This window comes from Megalopta genalis, unplaced genomic scaffold, assembly GCF_051020955.1.
Source record: "Megalopta genalis isolate 19385.01 unplaced genomic scaffold, iyMegGena1_principal scaffold0066, whole genome shotgun sequence".
Classification (NCBI taxonomy): domain Eukaryota; kingdom Metazoa; phylum Arthropoda; class Insecta; order Hymenoptera; family Halictidae; genus Megalopta; species Megalopta genalis.
Window position 1 is genome coordinate 887,910 of NW_027476135.1, and position 16,861 is coordinate 904,770.

At 32.7% G+C, this 16,861-nt stretch overlaps 1 protein-coding gene across 1 annotated transcript; it reads right to left on the reverse strand.

The window, feature by feature from the left end:
* Positions 1-35: 35 nt before the first annotated feature.
* On the reverse strand, positions 36-15,738 carry LOC143261749 (uncharacterized). The gene is made up of 3 exons (XM_076527976.1): positions 15,643-15,738; positions 14,266-14,535; positions 36-171 (listed from the first exon to the last, which is right to left on the reverse strand). Exons 1-3 carry the CDS (start codon positions 15,648-15,650, stop codon positions 36-38), a joined length of 414 nt encoding a protein of 137 aa, XP_076384091.1. The 5' UTR covers positions 15,651-15,738.
* Positions 15,739-16,861: the final 1,123 nt, after the last annotated feature.

Here is a 16,861-nt window from a genome sequence, read left to right on the forward strand (position 1 = left end):
ATTTTCATGACGTTGTAATGACCAGAACTATAATTCTAGGCAATCATAGGTCTGTTGAAGCTGGTGATACTTCTGATTCTAACCGCATTCCTGTTCTCTCTCGCTGCCGTAACACGGTTGATGGAGCTGACTGTCATCGTAATGTATCCGGTGCCCATTTTCGTGCTCAGACTATTTTCGAGAGTAGTCGTGAGTACATGTATAAAGGCAAATCTTACTTTCTGAAACATTCGCTCTTCCCATAAATCATCTTAATATTATGCTAATTTCTTAACATAACATTGGCTATTAACTTTTTAGTTTATCTAACAAGTAACTTACGTGGTCAGCATTAGTAAAATTAAGAAATTATTAATCACTGTCTCGAAACCATTTTTATGCAAAATAATCGAATATTCTTGGTAGTTGATTGTGATAATTTTTCAGCATTTTGCTAGTGGTTTTTCGGTTGATTTAGTAACTTCTGCGGTCGTCGTTAAAAAATTTAATATAAATTATATTATTCATAATCACTAAACCATTTTTATGCAAACTTCTGGTCAAAATATTTTAAAAGTTGATGGACAATTTTGTCGTGCCTCGCTAGTGACTTTTCAGTTTACCTAGTAACTTCTGTGATCGACGTTAATAAAGTAAATAATAAAATGAATTGCACACTACGAACGTGGTCCAAAAGTATCAATAACGTCGGGGTAATTATACATACTCGATCAGCAACAAGCGGTCCGAAAGCGTTCGTTGCTCGCTTTTTATTTAAACATTCGCGCTGGTGTCGACCCCGTGTATTTTCTCGCGGCATAAGCGCCCAGGAAAATGGAAAACTGTCATCGTGACTGAGGGAAGTCTGGTGAAATATTAGGTTATTACGCGATTTGGTAATCCCATATCGTCCCAGAATCCGTCGCGCGAGTAATTCGGTGAAATTAGATCAGCCATTATGCCGATCCGCAAAATTCCATCTTAAGAGAGATATTTCGGGCATTCGAAGGGATCATTAAACTCTCTAATTGTAAGTCGGCTTCATCAAAAACATCACTGACTTCTAATTTTTCTGAAATTTTAATTTCTATAATATTTTCAGACGCGTTTATAAATTCATTTCAAAAGGACATTCTATTTAAGCGTTTCAAATAAAATGTTTCACTAAAATGTTTAACTAAAATGATCATCTAAAATAATCACACACACACACACACACACACACACACAACTAAAATGTTTACAATTAAATGTTTGAAATGAATCATTCGTCTAAAATGTTTGAAATGTCTTTCTACCCCTAATTCACCCTTTCGGCAATCAACATTTGAAGCTTCAACCCTCAATCCCCCGATTTATATTAAAAGGGAAGTACAACATGAACTTACATAATAAAGATATGTAAGTATCTGCGAGCTTCCGAAAATTATGTGAATTTTCCACCCCAAAATTCGTCCCTACTGTAAATTAGATGTACAACACCGCCCCGCAACCAGCTGATTTACATTAAAAAGAGGAGAACCCAGCCGAAATTTACATGACATAAATAATATTAGTATCAACAAACTTTCCAAAATAATACAAACTGCCAACTTTGCACCCCAAACTCACCCCTTTGGGTAACTTGTGTACAAGAGGGGAACCTCGAACCCTTGCTTACAGAATACGTGTAGACAAGAAAATATTATCAGAGCGCAGGGAGTGTCTTAGAATAATCTTAACTGTCAATTTTGCACCTCAAAATCACCCTTTCAATAGTTGATATCTTTATCATCAAGCCTCGGCGCCCTGATTCAGAAAATAAAGGAAAGCTAACTTAAATTTATTTAACGTATTTAATAGAAATGTATTAGCAAACCTGGTCTAAGTCGATTTTATAAAAATACGTCGGCATGCAGAAATATTCCGGAATGATTGTAAATGTTCACTTTGCCCACGATCAATCGGTCATTAACCCTCGACCATTCCATTCACATCGAAAAGGGAAGCCGGACCTTTATTGACTGAAATCAGCATTCGTGAATATTTCACAGTAATTTAAAATACTCACCTTACACCCCAAATTTACTTCAGCAGTAACTAATACACGTCAGTCATTAACCCTGGACCTTTAAATTTATAAGGAAATGGAGTTCTAGCTTAAATCTATTGACAAAAATAAATCAATACTCATCAATATTTCGAAATTATTTTAAATATTAACTATGCACTCCGAATTCACCCCTTCAGTAATTATCACCTTGGTCAACAACCCTTAATTTACATTAGAAAGAAAATCTAGCCAAAATCTATTTATTGAATACATAGGAGCATGTAGACATAAGCAGAAGTGTAACTTAATATTTAAATTAAAATTAAAAAAATTAAAATTTTGAGATTTAAATAATTGAAACTTTGTAATACAAATTCAATTCTTTAGTAATTGATATATTGGAACTCAAGTTCCAACCCTTTAATTTACATTATCCTAAATTTATTCACTAAGTATACATATGTATATCAGCGCAAATAGTATTCTAAATCTTTTCGTCCCTCTCTAAAACCCAAATGAAAAATAACATTTTATTTGCATAATAAATATTTTTTTTATCATTTGCAATAATAAATAAATAATTTGTCGAATTATTTGAATGATTTTTTAATGAAATAAAAAATTTTATTATTACTAGCAATATAAAATATCAATTCAATTTGCAATCTTTTTTTTTCACTACACCCCGAACCCTCCATTTCATACGCCATCCACCAAGCTCCATAAAAACCCGTCCACCTAACCTAAACCTTCGACCCTAAAATCCGCAAGAAAAAAAATCGTGACCACTTCCGTCTGCGAGAAATCTTTGCTATCGATGGGCGAACGACTTTTCCAACGGAATTTTTCGGGGACCGAGCGATCTCAGCGACTCTGCGAGATATCTGGAAGCGGCTTACGCAAAAGATCGGCATCGTTCGTTGCCCGGAGCACGAAGGCCAGGAAAATATTTTTCTGGCGTTGATTTTCACGGTCGGGGCACGATCCTCCAATTCATTTCACTGGGTTAGGTCGCGGAGGCTTGAGACTGCATTCTTCCAGTTCACCCACCTCCCCATTTTTTCGTCGACGAAATAAGGGACCCGATAGGAGCCGCGCCAGAAATGGCGGTTAGAGTGTGCGATGGGATCGGCGAGAGTGTGGAGGGGAGAATTTTTGTATTCCGACGTTTGCACGTTCCTTCGACAGATGACACCCGACGCCACACGTCGCACTTTTCGCTCAAAGAGTTGGCCACAATCCACAACTTCGTGCGACTTTTATGAAAATCGGTGTTTTCATGTTTTCGAGGTTTCCTGAATTTGAATGCGCTGTCGATACGAAATGCGACACCAGACGCTATCGACGTACACAAGCATTGTTTCGAACTTATTTTTCGTAGATGTTAATTTTAGTTGAACATTTTATTTTGAACACTTCATTTTAAACATATTGGTTGTGAATACTTTATTTTACACATTTTAGTTGAACATTTTATTTTAAGCATGTTTATCGAACAGTTTGTTTGAACATTTTATTCTAAACATTTTAGTTGTACATTTTACTTTATATATTTTCATTGACCAAGTACTTATTTTTTGTGGATGTCAATATTTTTCTATTTTAGCTACAATATTTGCCTACGATTTTTTACTACAATTATATGATTGGAATATAAAATTTCATACGACGATCTTCGTGTTAAGTAATTTTTGTATTTAATTGTGATAAAAATGTTTACTTAACCAATTTTTTTTAAATAATATTATAGGTCACGTAGTACAAATATATTGTCTAAAGTAGTAATAAAGAATATTATCAGTTATGAACAATATGATTATAGACAATGTAATAAGAAAAACATAATCAATTATAAATATTGTTTAAATTATTGTTACATATGTATTGTTAACTAGGGATATGTCTTTTTCTATCGCTCCATTGTGTGGTTTTCGTATGTACAACAGATCCGACGTCCATTTTTTCGTTTTTTTTTCGTAATCCGCTTGATATTTGTATCTGAAAAAAAGATACTACTCCTGAGGACTACTCCTGTTTCCAGCACACTTTTATACAACACTCTGTATATTGTTACCGATATTCTTGTAGAGCATCGAAAGACAAATGCAACGAGTATAATGAATATATACAGTGACTCGCATTAATATTCGGACACGATATTGATACAAGAACAATTGCTCCTTTTTATTGTTTATGATAGTATTATTGAATCAATTGTTTTCTCATACAAAGTAAGTAGAAACATAAATTTTGTTTATTTATTGCACATGTTCTTTTGTATAATAAGCGATGAACAAGATTGTGAGGAAATTTAACGTCACAAAAATATTCGGACAGTGAATGAATTACATTAATTTTATATAAAATGAAAATCTTTTTAATCACGTTATCATAATATTAATATTTTGTCGGTTGACCCTTTTGTTTTATTACTTCATGTAATCGCTTGGGCATGTTACAGATGACTTTATTTAAATAATCCGACGAAATTCGTTTCCATTCGTCTAACAAACGTTGTTTTATCTTTGTTGTTGTCTTTGTAAGTATTGTACGAATTTTGTGGTCCAGTTGATCCCATAAATTTTTAATTGGATTTAAATCAGGCGATTGAGGAGAAGGATGCAGTACTTTTGGACAATTGTTTAACAAATATTCCTGTACAATTCTGACCTTGTGTTTAGGATCACTGTCCTAATAAAACTTAAAACTGTACGTACACCCATATTTATAACACTTGTAATTAAATTTTCTTTAAAAAATGTCCAAATATTTCATTTTATCCATAATACCATCGATAAAAACTAGTTCACCTATACCTACGGACTGTCCGATTATTTTTGTGACGTTAAATTTCGTCACTATCTTGTTTATCGCTTATTATACAAAAGGACATGTGCAATAAATAAACAAAATTTATGTTTCTACTTACTTTAAGGAGTGCTTTATTATATGAGAAAACAATTGATTCAATAATATTGTTGCGAATTACTGCATTTCTTTCGCGTCGCGGCATTTTATTTACAATAAAGTACATAAACTATAATACAACTCAATTCAATTATGTTTGAGATCTTTGGACCGCTCGACGGTCCGATCCCGACTCTTCGATTGTCCGTTGATAACACACCTCCGTGGCAACCCCTCTCTTCTATTATTCTTTAAGGAGGTGTTCACAACAGGGCTGTTTCACATTACAGCCACTTGATTTGGACAAGTCGCCGTAACAATATTATCATAAACATTAAAAAAGAGATATAATTCTTGTAACAATATCGTGTCCGAAACATTAAGTAATCAACTTTCAAACGCAAACATATCGAGGTTAAACAATCGAAAGTATTCAATCATTATACTTGTTGGATTCGTTTCTTCGCCCTTCATCAAAACACGTACGATTCTATTTAAAATTAAACGAAAATAATTTATCAAAAATATTTAAGTTCCTCTGCTTTCAGACGCTACTATCTCAGGATTAAATGACCACAATACTACTCGTCTTATCATGCTCTTGTTACGAGCCGAGGGCCAGGCAGTTTGGGTGGCCGGAGGTTGCATGTAATTGGAATTTTTGGATGAGGTGCGTAGACCAGCCGATGTTTATTTCGACACGGGTAGCTACCTTTAAAATTAGGATAAGGTGTTTGGAGAAATTGATATTAGGGTTAGAAAAGAAATAAAGATATACCTCGAGCGGTTAAGATATATCTTGGTGGGTTATACCAACTACTGGTTTGAAACAGGAGGTGGAAATGATTAAACTTGAAACCAAAGAAAACTGGTAAAAACTAAATTATTACGCGTTGGGTTTTACAACTGTAAGTAAGTTTTCGCGGAAGAAGAATTGAAACTCGATGTTACTAATGTTTCCGCGTCGACGAATGACTCGAAACTAGCCCAATTCCCGGTCGCGTTTGGGCCCTTTATATAGTCAGTTTTTCTGTGGAAAAATGGTAGTGGGGATGATCCTATGTGGTCCGACTCCAGAAATGTTCGTCGTCGTACTCTCTCGGAGGTACTCGACTCGCGATATACAAATGAATCCCCGGCTGGCTGGCGCCAGCCTGGCGTATGCCTTCAGGAGGGAATATAAAAAATTCGTGGGAAGATTCTCCGTACGTTACACTCTAAAAGGCTCTTGAAAGCAAGCTACGAAATTCTTTTATTTCCGAATACCATAATCTGCGAAGCTTCAGAAAATCGGGTCTGCTTTATTCTACGTCCACCGAGATGGATATCCGGCGATCGTAATCCGCCGTTCGCAGAAGTCAGGAGACCAGAAACATAAAAACAACCGTGTCGCTGAAATTTCGCAACTCCATGTATCGGATTAACCGTCGGAAGACGGTTTCGATGGTCGCGGGCAACGTCTTACGACCGTTAGTCTATACGTACTCCGAATATCGCTTTCCGGCAAATTTTTTTTTTTGGGGGGGGGATAGTACTGCTATGCTCCATAAGGTACGGAAGAAAGCGGTGGAGGGGGACGGAACTAAAGGAAACCAGAAATCCTGCTGGATGATTGGCTTCTATCTTCAGTACGATCGGGTCGCGCCGTTTATTTACAACACAGAGGCAACCTTTAGCGAACACCAACGACGACCCCCCACCCCACCCCGATCCAGCACCTAAAGGTGTCGGTGATGCAGCCACGTAGTGTTTGCACTCGTGGTTGGAGTGGCGAAAGCGACGATTCGTTACCGGGAAACACGCGAGTGTCGATCGAGTTTTCCTTCTTCGGTTTCGGCGGCGCTGTTGGTGCGGCGAGTTTATTGGAAATTTGTGGCGACGGCGGGGAATATCAATTTTGGTGGGACGTGACTGGGAACAGGTTTTTGGCAGCGTTAAAAGGAACGCATTGAAATTGCGTATCGCTTCTAACGGTTAAGATTCGAATTAAAAAATGCGATCAATTACGAAGAATATTATTTTTGGTTTATGGACCGTCGAGGTCATTTCAACCCGTGGCGTTTGGATCATTGCTTAACACGTTCGCCCGCAGCATAAAGAACGTCATATTAATGTTCTGAATATAATTATTTAAAATTATAGCACATAGCATGATATTTAGAGAATTGATGCCTTCACTTTGGCGGCATTTTCATCATGTCGCGTAAGATGATACAATGTATTTAATGCAATAAATACAATAAATATAACTATGCTGATAGCGAACGTAACATAATTTAATTACTCAGCTTTTGGCAATTATGTAAAATACTAGAAATAGTATTTAATGTATTACATTATATTATATATAATGTACAGTTTTTAGTATGATATACAGTATAAATGTATTTAATTATACTATATAATACACGATATAATAATTTAGTATAATATACAGTATAATATATATATATATATATATACATAATTATAATTATATATTATAAAATATAAAAAATGTTAATTTAATAATATTTTATTAATTATATATATATATATATTTATATATAAAATATATATAATTAATAATATTATCAAATTTACATTTTTTATATTTTTTTATTGCTGCAGCATTTAATACATTATTACCGTATTAAATTATGCATTAACCTAATAAGAATGGTTTAGTACGATTACATTGTGTATAATGTTATTGATCCTGGAATTCCTAATAAATTAAACATTATTTAAAATCATGGAAATTTGAGTTCCTCGTTGTATTATTCAAATATTTTAATGATGCAACAATCTAGTTATCGTTATTTATGCGATAGTAATTATTGATATCTAAATTCCTCATAAATGTGATATCAATAAATAATCATTGTACGTCATATAACAAACATTGTTAAAAAGAACAATATGAGACAATTTTAAACAATATCATATGAAAATATAACATTGAGCATCATATATCCCATAAATTTAATATAAAATTCGTATCGATGTTATTATAATTCCGTTCAATATTATTGGAGCTTTAATACCTGAACAAAAAATATTATTTAATAGCATGAGAGTTGAAGTTCTGTACAAAAAATATTATTAAATTATTATTATATATGTTATTATATATATTAAAATATTATATTCTCGAACTTAAAATTCATATTATCCTAACATTAATTAGTGTCGTTAAAATTCAAATTGCTGTTAAATTGACATAAACTAATATGATGAGAGGTATTATTGTTTCCTGTTGTCGAAATATAAATTTCTTATAAGCTAATATTGATTTCGTGAGAGACTGGATGTGGTTTGTGGTGAGTGGACGGTGACAAGGTGACTATGTACATATAATATTATACGATATTGGCTGTAATGTAATTAGAACTCGCCATTTGTGATTGTGATTGGAGTATGATGAATATTGTAATGCGACTGTAATTACATGCTATTAGGAGAAGATGATTGATTAAAACCATCAACCCAATTATATGTATATTAAATATAGAAAATAGTATAATACACACACAATAATTTTTTTTTTGTTAAGTTACACAATTTTGCTTCGTGTAATGTTTAAAAGTGTAAAATGATGATAACGATAATTTTATCATTTATAATATTGTTTGTTATATTCCCCGCCTATTTTATATCTTCTACACTTTCTAAAATTTTTGGTATTTCTATATTTGATCATTGGTAATTAGTTATTAATTTTATTTGTCATTTATATTAGTACTACCACGATTTACAGCGGGTATTTTTTATAGTTTTCCCCCAGTTTACATATCTTACAATTTTTAAATTTCTAGTACTTGTATATTTGACTATTGCATTTTCTGTAGACTCTATATTTTTCGTAATCACAACTTACACCGGTCTTTTTTTATAGTTTTCCCCTATTTTGCATCTTTCATAATTTTTAAATTTTTAGTTCTTGTGTATTTGACTATTCCATTTACGTAGTTTCTATATTTTAGTGTTTCTATATTCGCCAGTTGCATTTTAGTGGTTTCTATGGCTTTAGTATTTCTATATTTGATTATTACATTCGTGCAGTTTTTATATTTTTAATATTTCTTTATTTATTACGTATGCTCTATTTATATTGTTTATACATATAGCCAAATATAAAAATACTAAAATGTAGAAGCTACATGAATTCAAAAATTCAGTAAATTTTATATTTGTTGTATATTAATAATCTATATTATAATATAATAATATAATAAATATAATATATATAGTAATATATAATAAATAGTATCCATATTTGAATATATCTACATTTGATTACTGAATTTATATAGTTTCTACATTTTACTATCTTTATATTTGATTATTGTATTTCGTCAAGTTTCTAATATTTCTCTCATTTTCTTCTTAATTGTATTTTGCATGTATCGGAATTCTGCCATGTATTACAACGATTCTTACAATCATTGAGCTTCTGCTGTGATTTTTTAATGTATAGTATTTCTACAGTCGACGACATTTATCATTTGATGGATCGTGCGAAATCATTCGGCTCGAATTCACATTTAACTAAACTCGAATAGCGGAATTATGTTTGATGCGAGATTTTCGCGGAAAATTTTGCGAAACTCTCAACGGTATTGATCGACGAGAAAGAGAATGATCGACTTTCGAGTTCACGTCGTATTTGTTGCATAGGGGATTATGGATTTGATGGATTGATAATGAGCCAGCTATCAGCGCAAGGATTATTTCGTACTGGTTTCGTGAATGTTTGATAAGCTTCGATTAGGCCACTGATTTTACATGTCTATATAAAATATACATTTGTTGTTGTAATAATCTCTGTGCAATTCGTCAGGAGAAATTCATTATCGAACGTATTCTCCTTTTAATAATTGGGAACCATTTTAATGAAATTTGTTCATAATAATTATTATTATTATTATTATTTCCTCTGCAGTTCGATGAAAATTAACGAGAGAAAATCACCTTCTATAAACAAATACAACCGCGTATTATTCTTACGATTATTTCAACATTCATTTAAATTGAATTTATGTGTAATGATAATTAAATATTACATTGGTTGAAGTTACGTGAAAATCAAGAACAGAAAACATTTTCCATAAATAAATATATTTATTTTAATTATAATATTTATTTTAGTTACGAACTTATATGAAATAATTATTAAAACCTATTTTCAAAGAAGTTTCATGAAGATCGTGGAGAATAAAATCATTAGTAATAAATGGATATGTACACGTACATTTTTGTTAAAGATTGTCTCAATGTTTATTTAATTTTCAAATCATTCATAATTGATAATTATTTCGTTGGTAATTAAGTAGAAATCTTCAGAATTAAAGTTTTCTTGTACATATATACATAAATATAAAGTTAAAAAAATTGTGTCTAAAAATATAGCAGTAATTTTCTTTCGAAAAGAAAACTTTCGAAATCATAATTAATATTGCTTGGTCATCTCTCGGCTCGCTAATGTGCTTCAATAATCAAACACAGCTATAATTCCGAAGAGTTCCATGCCATAATTATCACGTTCGAAAATTCAATTATTGTATAATATGAGAATCAATTCTATTTAGTATTTCACGAAACCGAAATATGGATGTATATAAATTCCATAATTGATATACAAGGAAATTCATTTATTTAATAACGAGAAAGCTACGTATTTAGTGTATCACGAATGAAAACAATAATTGAAACAATTTTTAATTAGTTATATAATATTTTCGGGATTATTTTTATTAAAATTGTATAATTGATATAACTGCGGAATCGAATGATGCGAGAGAAGTGAAAATCAATGTATTCAATGATCGGCTGATGATTGAGAAGTGAGGGCGATTGAGATTGTTATTTACATATGTCGAGAATATAGTGCGTGAAATTAGCGTAAATATTCGCGTGTATATTTTAATTTTTTGTACAATCAATTGACAATATAAATTGATGAAATTTGATTATCAACAGTATACAACAACTCTGAAAATTCTTCGACATTTTGCTTTTATTGAAATTCCTTAATAACATATCATTTAATATCATCGAAATTCAAATTGCTGTAAATTTTCGCATTAGCATTGCTGAAATTAAAATTCGTATTAATCTAACATTAACTGGTGTCGTTCAAATTGTAATTGCTATAAAATTAACATAAGCTATGTGGTCTGGCTAGAACTTACTATTGTTATAATTTATATTATTTACCATTATAAATTGATAAAATATGATTATCAACAATGTTGAACAATATAAAATTCTTATGATATTTCAATTTTTATTTTAAATTTCGTTCGAAGAATCGCTGTTCCTGTCAACAACCAAACTTCGTCTGAGGAATAATTACCCTTCCACAAAATTCAACTATTCCGATCCCTTCATTATAAAGTTTTTAATATTCGTATAGCCTCGGGCTATTTATAAATTCCTCGGAGAAAAAATTTTACAGATTCTCCGACGTAATTAACCCCTTGAAATACGATTTCTTTCATTGTCATGTTGATTAGCATACTCTGTCGTTAATAAATTCTACACGAGACAGAAAATTTATATTTGTTACATTATATGACTGCATTGTTTTAAATGACAACATATTCAATTTTTATTGTAACATATTTTTGAACATTTAGTACATATCGAATATATATCATTCGAGCAAGGAGGGGATAGTTTTACCCTTAAAAATATAAACGAAGGAAAGAAATTCAATTTTTTAATATCTTTAAATTTTTATCTTAAATTTTTTTAATATCTGGTGCAATTTTAAAAATATGGAAGTTCTATCTCAAAGAAAATAAAAAGGGGTGCGAAATCTAATTTTCGCTGGAAGTAATTTCTTAATATCCAATAAAATTGTAGAAATAATTATGCAGAGAGGGAAACATCTACAAGATACCACATTCATTCAGGGGGTAGTTTCGTACTACGAAAAATAAAAAGGGATGAAACATTTAATTTTCACTGCAAATATTTTATTAATATACGGTAAAATTTTAGAAATAAACATGGAGATAGGTAATATCTAGACATCGTTATTAAGGCGGTAGTTTCACCCTGAAGAAAGTAAGGAAGGCATGAAAAATTTAATTTATGTTATAAACAGCTTTTTAATGTCATGAGAATTTTGATAACATATACAAAAATAGGGTAACATCTACATATCGCAATTAAAAAGGGGCTGTTCCGCTCTAAAAGAAAATAGGTAAAGGGGATAAAAAGTTCAAATTTTATTATACGCATTATTTTAATACCTGATAAATTTGCAAAATATACAAGAAAAAGGGGTAACATCAGGATGTCGTTGTTAAAGGGGCAGTTTCACCGTGCAGAAAATAAAAAGGGGATGAAAATTTTTTGTTCAGGAGCAATTAAATTGTCCGACATTCATAATTTCGACATAAAAATCATCGAAAAATCGTAAATTATCCGTCGCGACGCGTGCTCACGAGCCAGAATCAGCGTAATCGTTTAACTCCTGCGAAATTTGCCCTAATCGCGATCATCTGAAGCTGTAGTGACTCCGTGTCATTGTTACAAGTGCGCCAACGATATTTCACCAAATTCTGATTCGCTGGATCAACCGAAACTTGCTGGACCAATTGAATTTCGGCGGCCGGGGGTGGCCAGCCGCCTTCGTAAAGGTCGCGCGAACATGATAATCACATTTCCGACTCAGCGCGAATATTTTTGGCTCTACGCACGGCCGGCACTATACCATAAATCGCACGAAACGAAAAATGGTTCGATGGAACTCGAGCGATAAGCGAAAATGAAACTTTGTTGGTCATTTTTCAAATTCGCGTGCTTCTGATAAGTTCGAAACGTTTCTCCGGCGTATGAAATCACCGTGATTCTGTGGAACGAAGTATTCCCTTTCCAACGAATCCAAGAACGTTGATCTGCGATACTTTGTTGCAAATTTATAGCAGTTTTGAAAAAAAGTATACAAGATTAATGTGATTTCTGAGGTCGTGGAATTCTAGGCGAACATTTTTCGAAATTCAGAATACCATAACTTCGTTAAAAAATATCGTAGGGTGGTGTTCTTCGACTCATTTTAAAAGTCCAATTTCCCAGTTTCGTAGCATCTTAATTCTCCTGTTTTATAAATTTTATTTCGTTAATACCCTGCACTGTAAATAAAAATGGTTCCGTCCTGTCGATTTCTCATATTCGCATAGATCTGAGTGGTTCAAAAAATTGTTTGGCAAACGCAATCACAATTATTTTAACGAACGAAGTCTCCCCTTTCGAATGAGCCCGAAAGTATTGATCTATGATTTTTGTTTGCCATCGTATAGCACCTTGGATTCTCTTCCGAATGAAATTCTGAAATTCAAAATACCGTAACTTTGTTAACAAAAAAAACTGTAGAATGGTGTTCTTAGATACATTTCAAAGGGTGAAATCTTCGCTTTCGCGCCGTTTGGATTATTTAGTATTAGTGCCCGATCGCGAGTGCCTGATCTCCGTTCCTTCATGAAGTGGCTGAAACGACGAGAAACCTGGCAGAAAAGTATAAATTTCATTGTTTTGTTTCTACACTTTTCATTGATAAGTGTTACATCGACGAGATTGCATAGCGAATATATTTTAGCCAATTGGTGTTATTTCAATCATTTCGATGATAATTTTAATGACAATAATTTCAAGGATAATAATTTCAAAGATAATAATTTCGAGAATTATATTTCCAAAGACAACAATTTCGGAGACAACACTTTCTAGAATAACAATTACAAAGATAGTAATTTCTAGGATAACAATTTCAAAAATAATAATTTCTAGAATAATTTCTGGGATAATTTCGAAGGTAATAATATCGAAGATAGTAATTTCGAAGATAATGATTTCGAAGATATCAATGTCGAAGATAACAATTTTGAAGATAACAATTTCGAAAATGATAATTTCAGAATTAATAATTTCAAAGATGATAATTTCGAAGATAATAATTGACAATTTCGGTCGAAATTATAGAAATCCTGTTAAATACAAGCAAATACTAAATAAAATATAATTTTCTTGACATTGCGATATCTTCTGAACCGTCGATTAGTTCTTTATTTTCTTGGCTACAACAGTGAAGTCACGATGCTCCTTCCCTATTCTCTTGCGGAACGATACGTCACTATAACGAAAGCCCCTGTAATTAATCCTTTCCAAGACCTTTAAGCGGCACCTCCTCGCGATGATCTGCGCGTAATTGGAAGTCATGATTGCAGTCACTAACTTCGGTATGCTCAGAAAATTATGGATCACGCTATTAATTCCAGTGTCAGATATCGGTACTTTCACTTGCTGTCCATTATTCAGCGCATTGGCAACCTCCACGGACACGGACACTAAGCCCTCGCCAATTTTTCGCTGCTGCATCTCCGGCAGCGTAGCCAGGAACATCAACTCCACCGTCTTTAGCAATTTCCACACAGAGCTCCTCGAGCGCTCTGACGCTACAAGGCGCCGATATCAGATTTACGGCTTTGCAGATGCTCTCGTTGGGGAAAAAGCTTTTCCTTATTACTTGTAATGCTCCCTCCAAAGTATCCTCCGTCAGAGACTCGAACTCGATTTCTCCACCTTCTATGGAGCCCCACTCAATGCAGGATTCAGTATTAGTTCTGGAACTGAACGAAAAGAAACAATTAATTAGTATGCACGTAATATTAAACGGTATATTAAACGACGGAAGCTTTAATCGAATCAAGTTTCCAGAAACGTTTGGTGATACAGTAATGTCTTCCTAACTGAAGCTCGGATTACGCACAGAAATGGACAATCTGGGAAGAGGAGACACGATTACTCGAGCCTCGCGGCTCGTTTTTATAGTTATCGGTGAATCGACAACTTTGTAGACGACTCGTTTTTATAAGCGAATAGATTGGAAATATCTATACGCCAGGATTAAACACATTTTTCCGTTCCGAAAAACTTGCAATTTCTCGATCCATCCGTTTCGAATGGTACGATGTTTCAATGCGCATACTTCTAAATTCATAATTTCGAAATTATCTGGTTTCTGTAGTTTCTGATTTTTAAGATTCCAATTCCAATTCAAATCAAATTGACGGTTTTTAAATTCTCTGATTTATAAATTTACAATTTCGAAGTCAGCTGATTTCTATATGATCAAATTTTTAAGATTTCAATTTCTAAATTCTTTGATTTATAAATTCACGATTTTTCAGTTTTCTGAAATTTTAATTGTTATCAACTGGTTTCTAAATGTTCTAGTTCTTACCGTTTCAATTTCTGAATTGTTTGATTTCTGCATTTACGCTTTTTAAGATTTCCGACTCTTAAATTTACAAATTTTTAAATCATCTGCTTCCCAAATTTTCTAAATCTTATCATTTTAATTTCTAAATTCTTTGATTTACAAATTCACGATTTTTAAGTTCTCCGATTTCTATATATATAAATGTACATTTTTTAAATTATCTAGTATTTAAATTTTCTAATTTTCAAGATTTCAATTTACAAATTTGAATAATCGTATCTCCTCTTCCCAAATAGTCCATCTTCGTACACTATCCGAGCGTCAATTAGGGAGAATTCTCCGTATCCGGCCAAAATAGAGGTTGACTCATATCTCGATGAAAAATATATTTTATTTATAAATATTTAAATTCGTAAAAATAAATTGTCTTTCTTATACCCGACACACGGAAAACATTAGTCAAAACAAGTGACTGAAGAATGTTCGCGGAAGAATATAGCAAAAATGTACGTACCATTCCATTTTAGTTCACTAAGAAATTCTCACTATACTTCACTGGGAAAATTAACTGAGAAAATTCGCCGAGGTCTTCGCACTGATCACTGCTGCACTGATCACAGAATGAGTGTTTCCGTTGACATCGGCAGGGTATTTATACTGTCCTTGCTAAAGGACAGAACGTCCTAATCAGCAAAGACGAACAATGACAAAAGGATACTACCCGAAAAAAATGCGCCAGGTATGAAAACGTCTCCCGTGGAAAATCATTAGCCACCGCGGCCGGCTATCAGGTAAGCACGTGTACCTGCGATGACCGGTCGTGTCATACGGATTTTACAAGGATCGGTTCGTTCGGTTAAATTAAAAGAAAAAGAACAGCGGCGGATTAGGCCGAGCTAGTGGAAATGAGTCAATTGAAGGAACCATCGTAAACAGGCTCGCACCGAGCCTTGATGAAAATTATGATTTGCAAGGGAAAGCAGAACCTACGGGGACTAATTAGGGCCTGGTTATTTACAGTACCTTTGTTATTGGATATATTTACAGGGTGAAGTTATCGAAAACATGTTCCTACAAAAGTTGTTTAGCATGAAAGGGGGCATTCGATGGTATGAAGAATTTTCCTGCAGGTATAGTGATGCGGGAGATATCCAAGTGGAATTAATGTTTTCAAATGTCATCTTTGTATAGCGATGCCGAGAGATCTGTTACATACGAAAAATATAAGGATATGAAACAGTTATTACATTATGTAACGCCTGTGCATCATGACTATTTCAAAACACCGCCACATAAAGAGAGTAAATAAATAATAACAATATCTTATTTTAAGTTTAACAATATATAAATATATTTAACGTTCAAAATAAGAAACGAGACTCCTATTTTATTTATTGTAATTATTAATAAACAAAATTATATGGATTAATAGAAAATATATTTCGAATGATATTTAAAATTTCATAATTGAAATTAAATGATTATTACAATTGATTAATTATGAAAATGATGTAAGTCCATTTAAAGCCAGCAAACATGTATTACTTTGATTAAATTACATATTGATAAATTAGTAGTATTTTATTTTTTTATACATAATATAACAGCTGTCTGTTGAAACGAACAACGTGATATTATTTCATGTAGTAAAATGATATAAATGCAATGCATATGCGACAAATGAACGCAAGTCGCTAGCTGAAATCTACACATGCATTCGACTGTGCACTAGC

What these genes read in the sequence shown, in the direction of transcription:
- LOC143261749 (XM_076527976.1), bottom strand. An exon ending in GATGCAGCAGCGAAAAATTG is followed by an intron (nt 172 to 14,265) that starts GCGAGGGCTTAG and finishes TCTCGAAAATAG; the next exon opens with TCTGAGCACGAAAATGGGCA.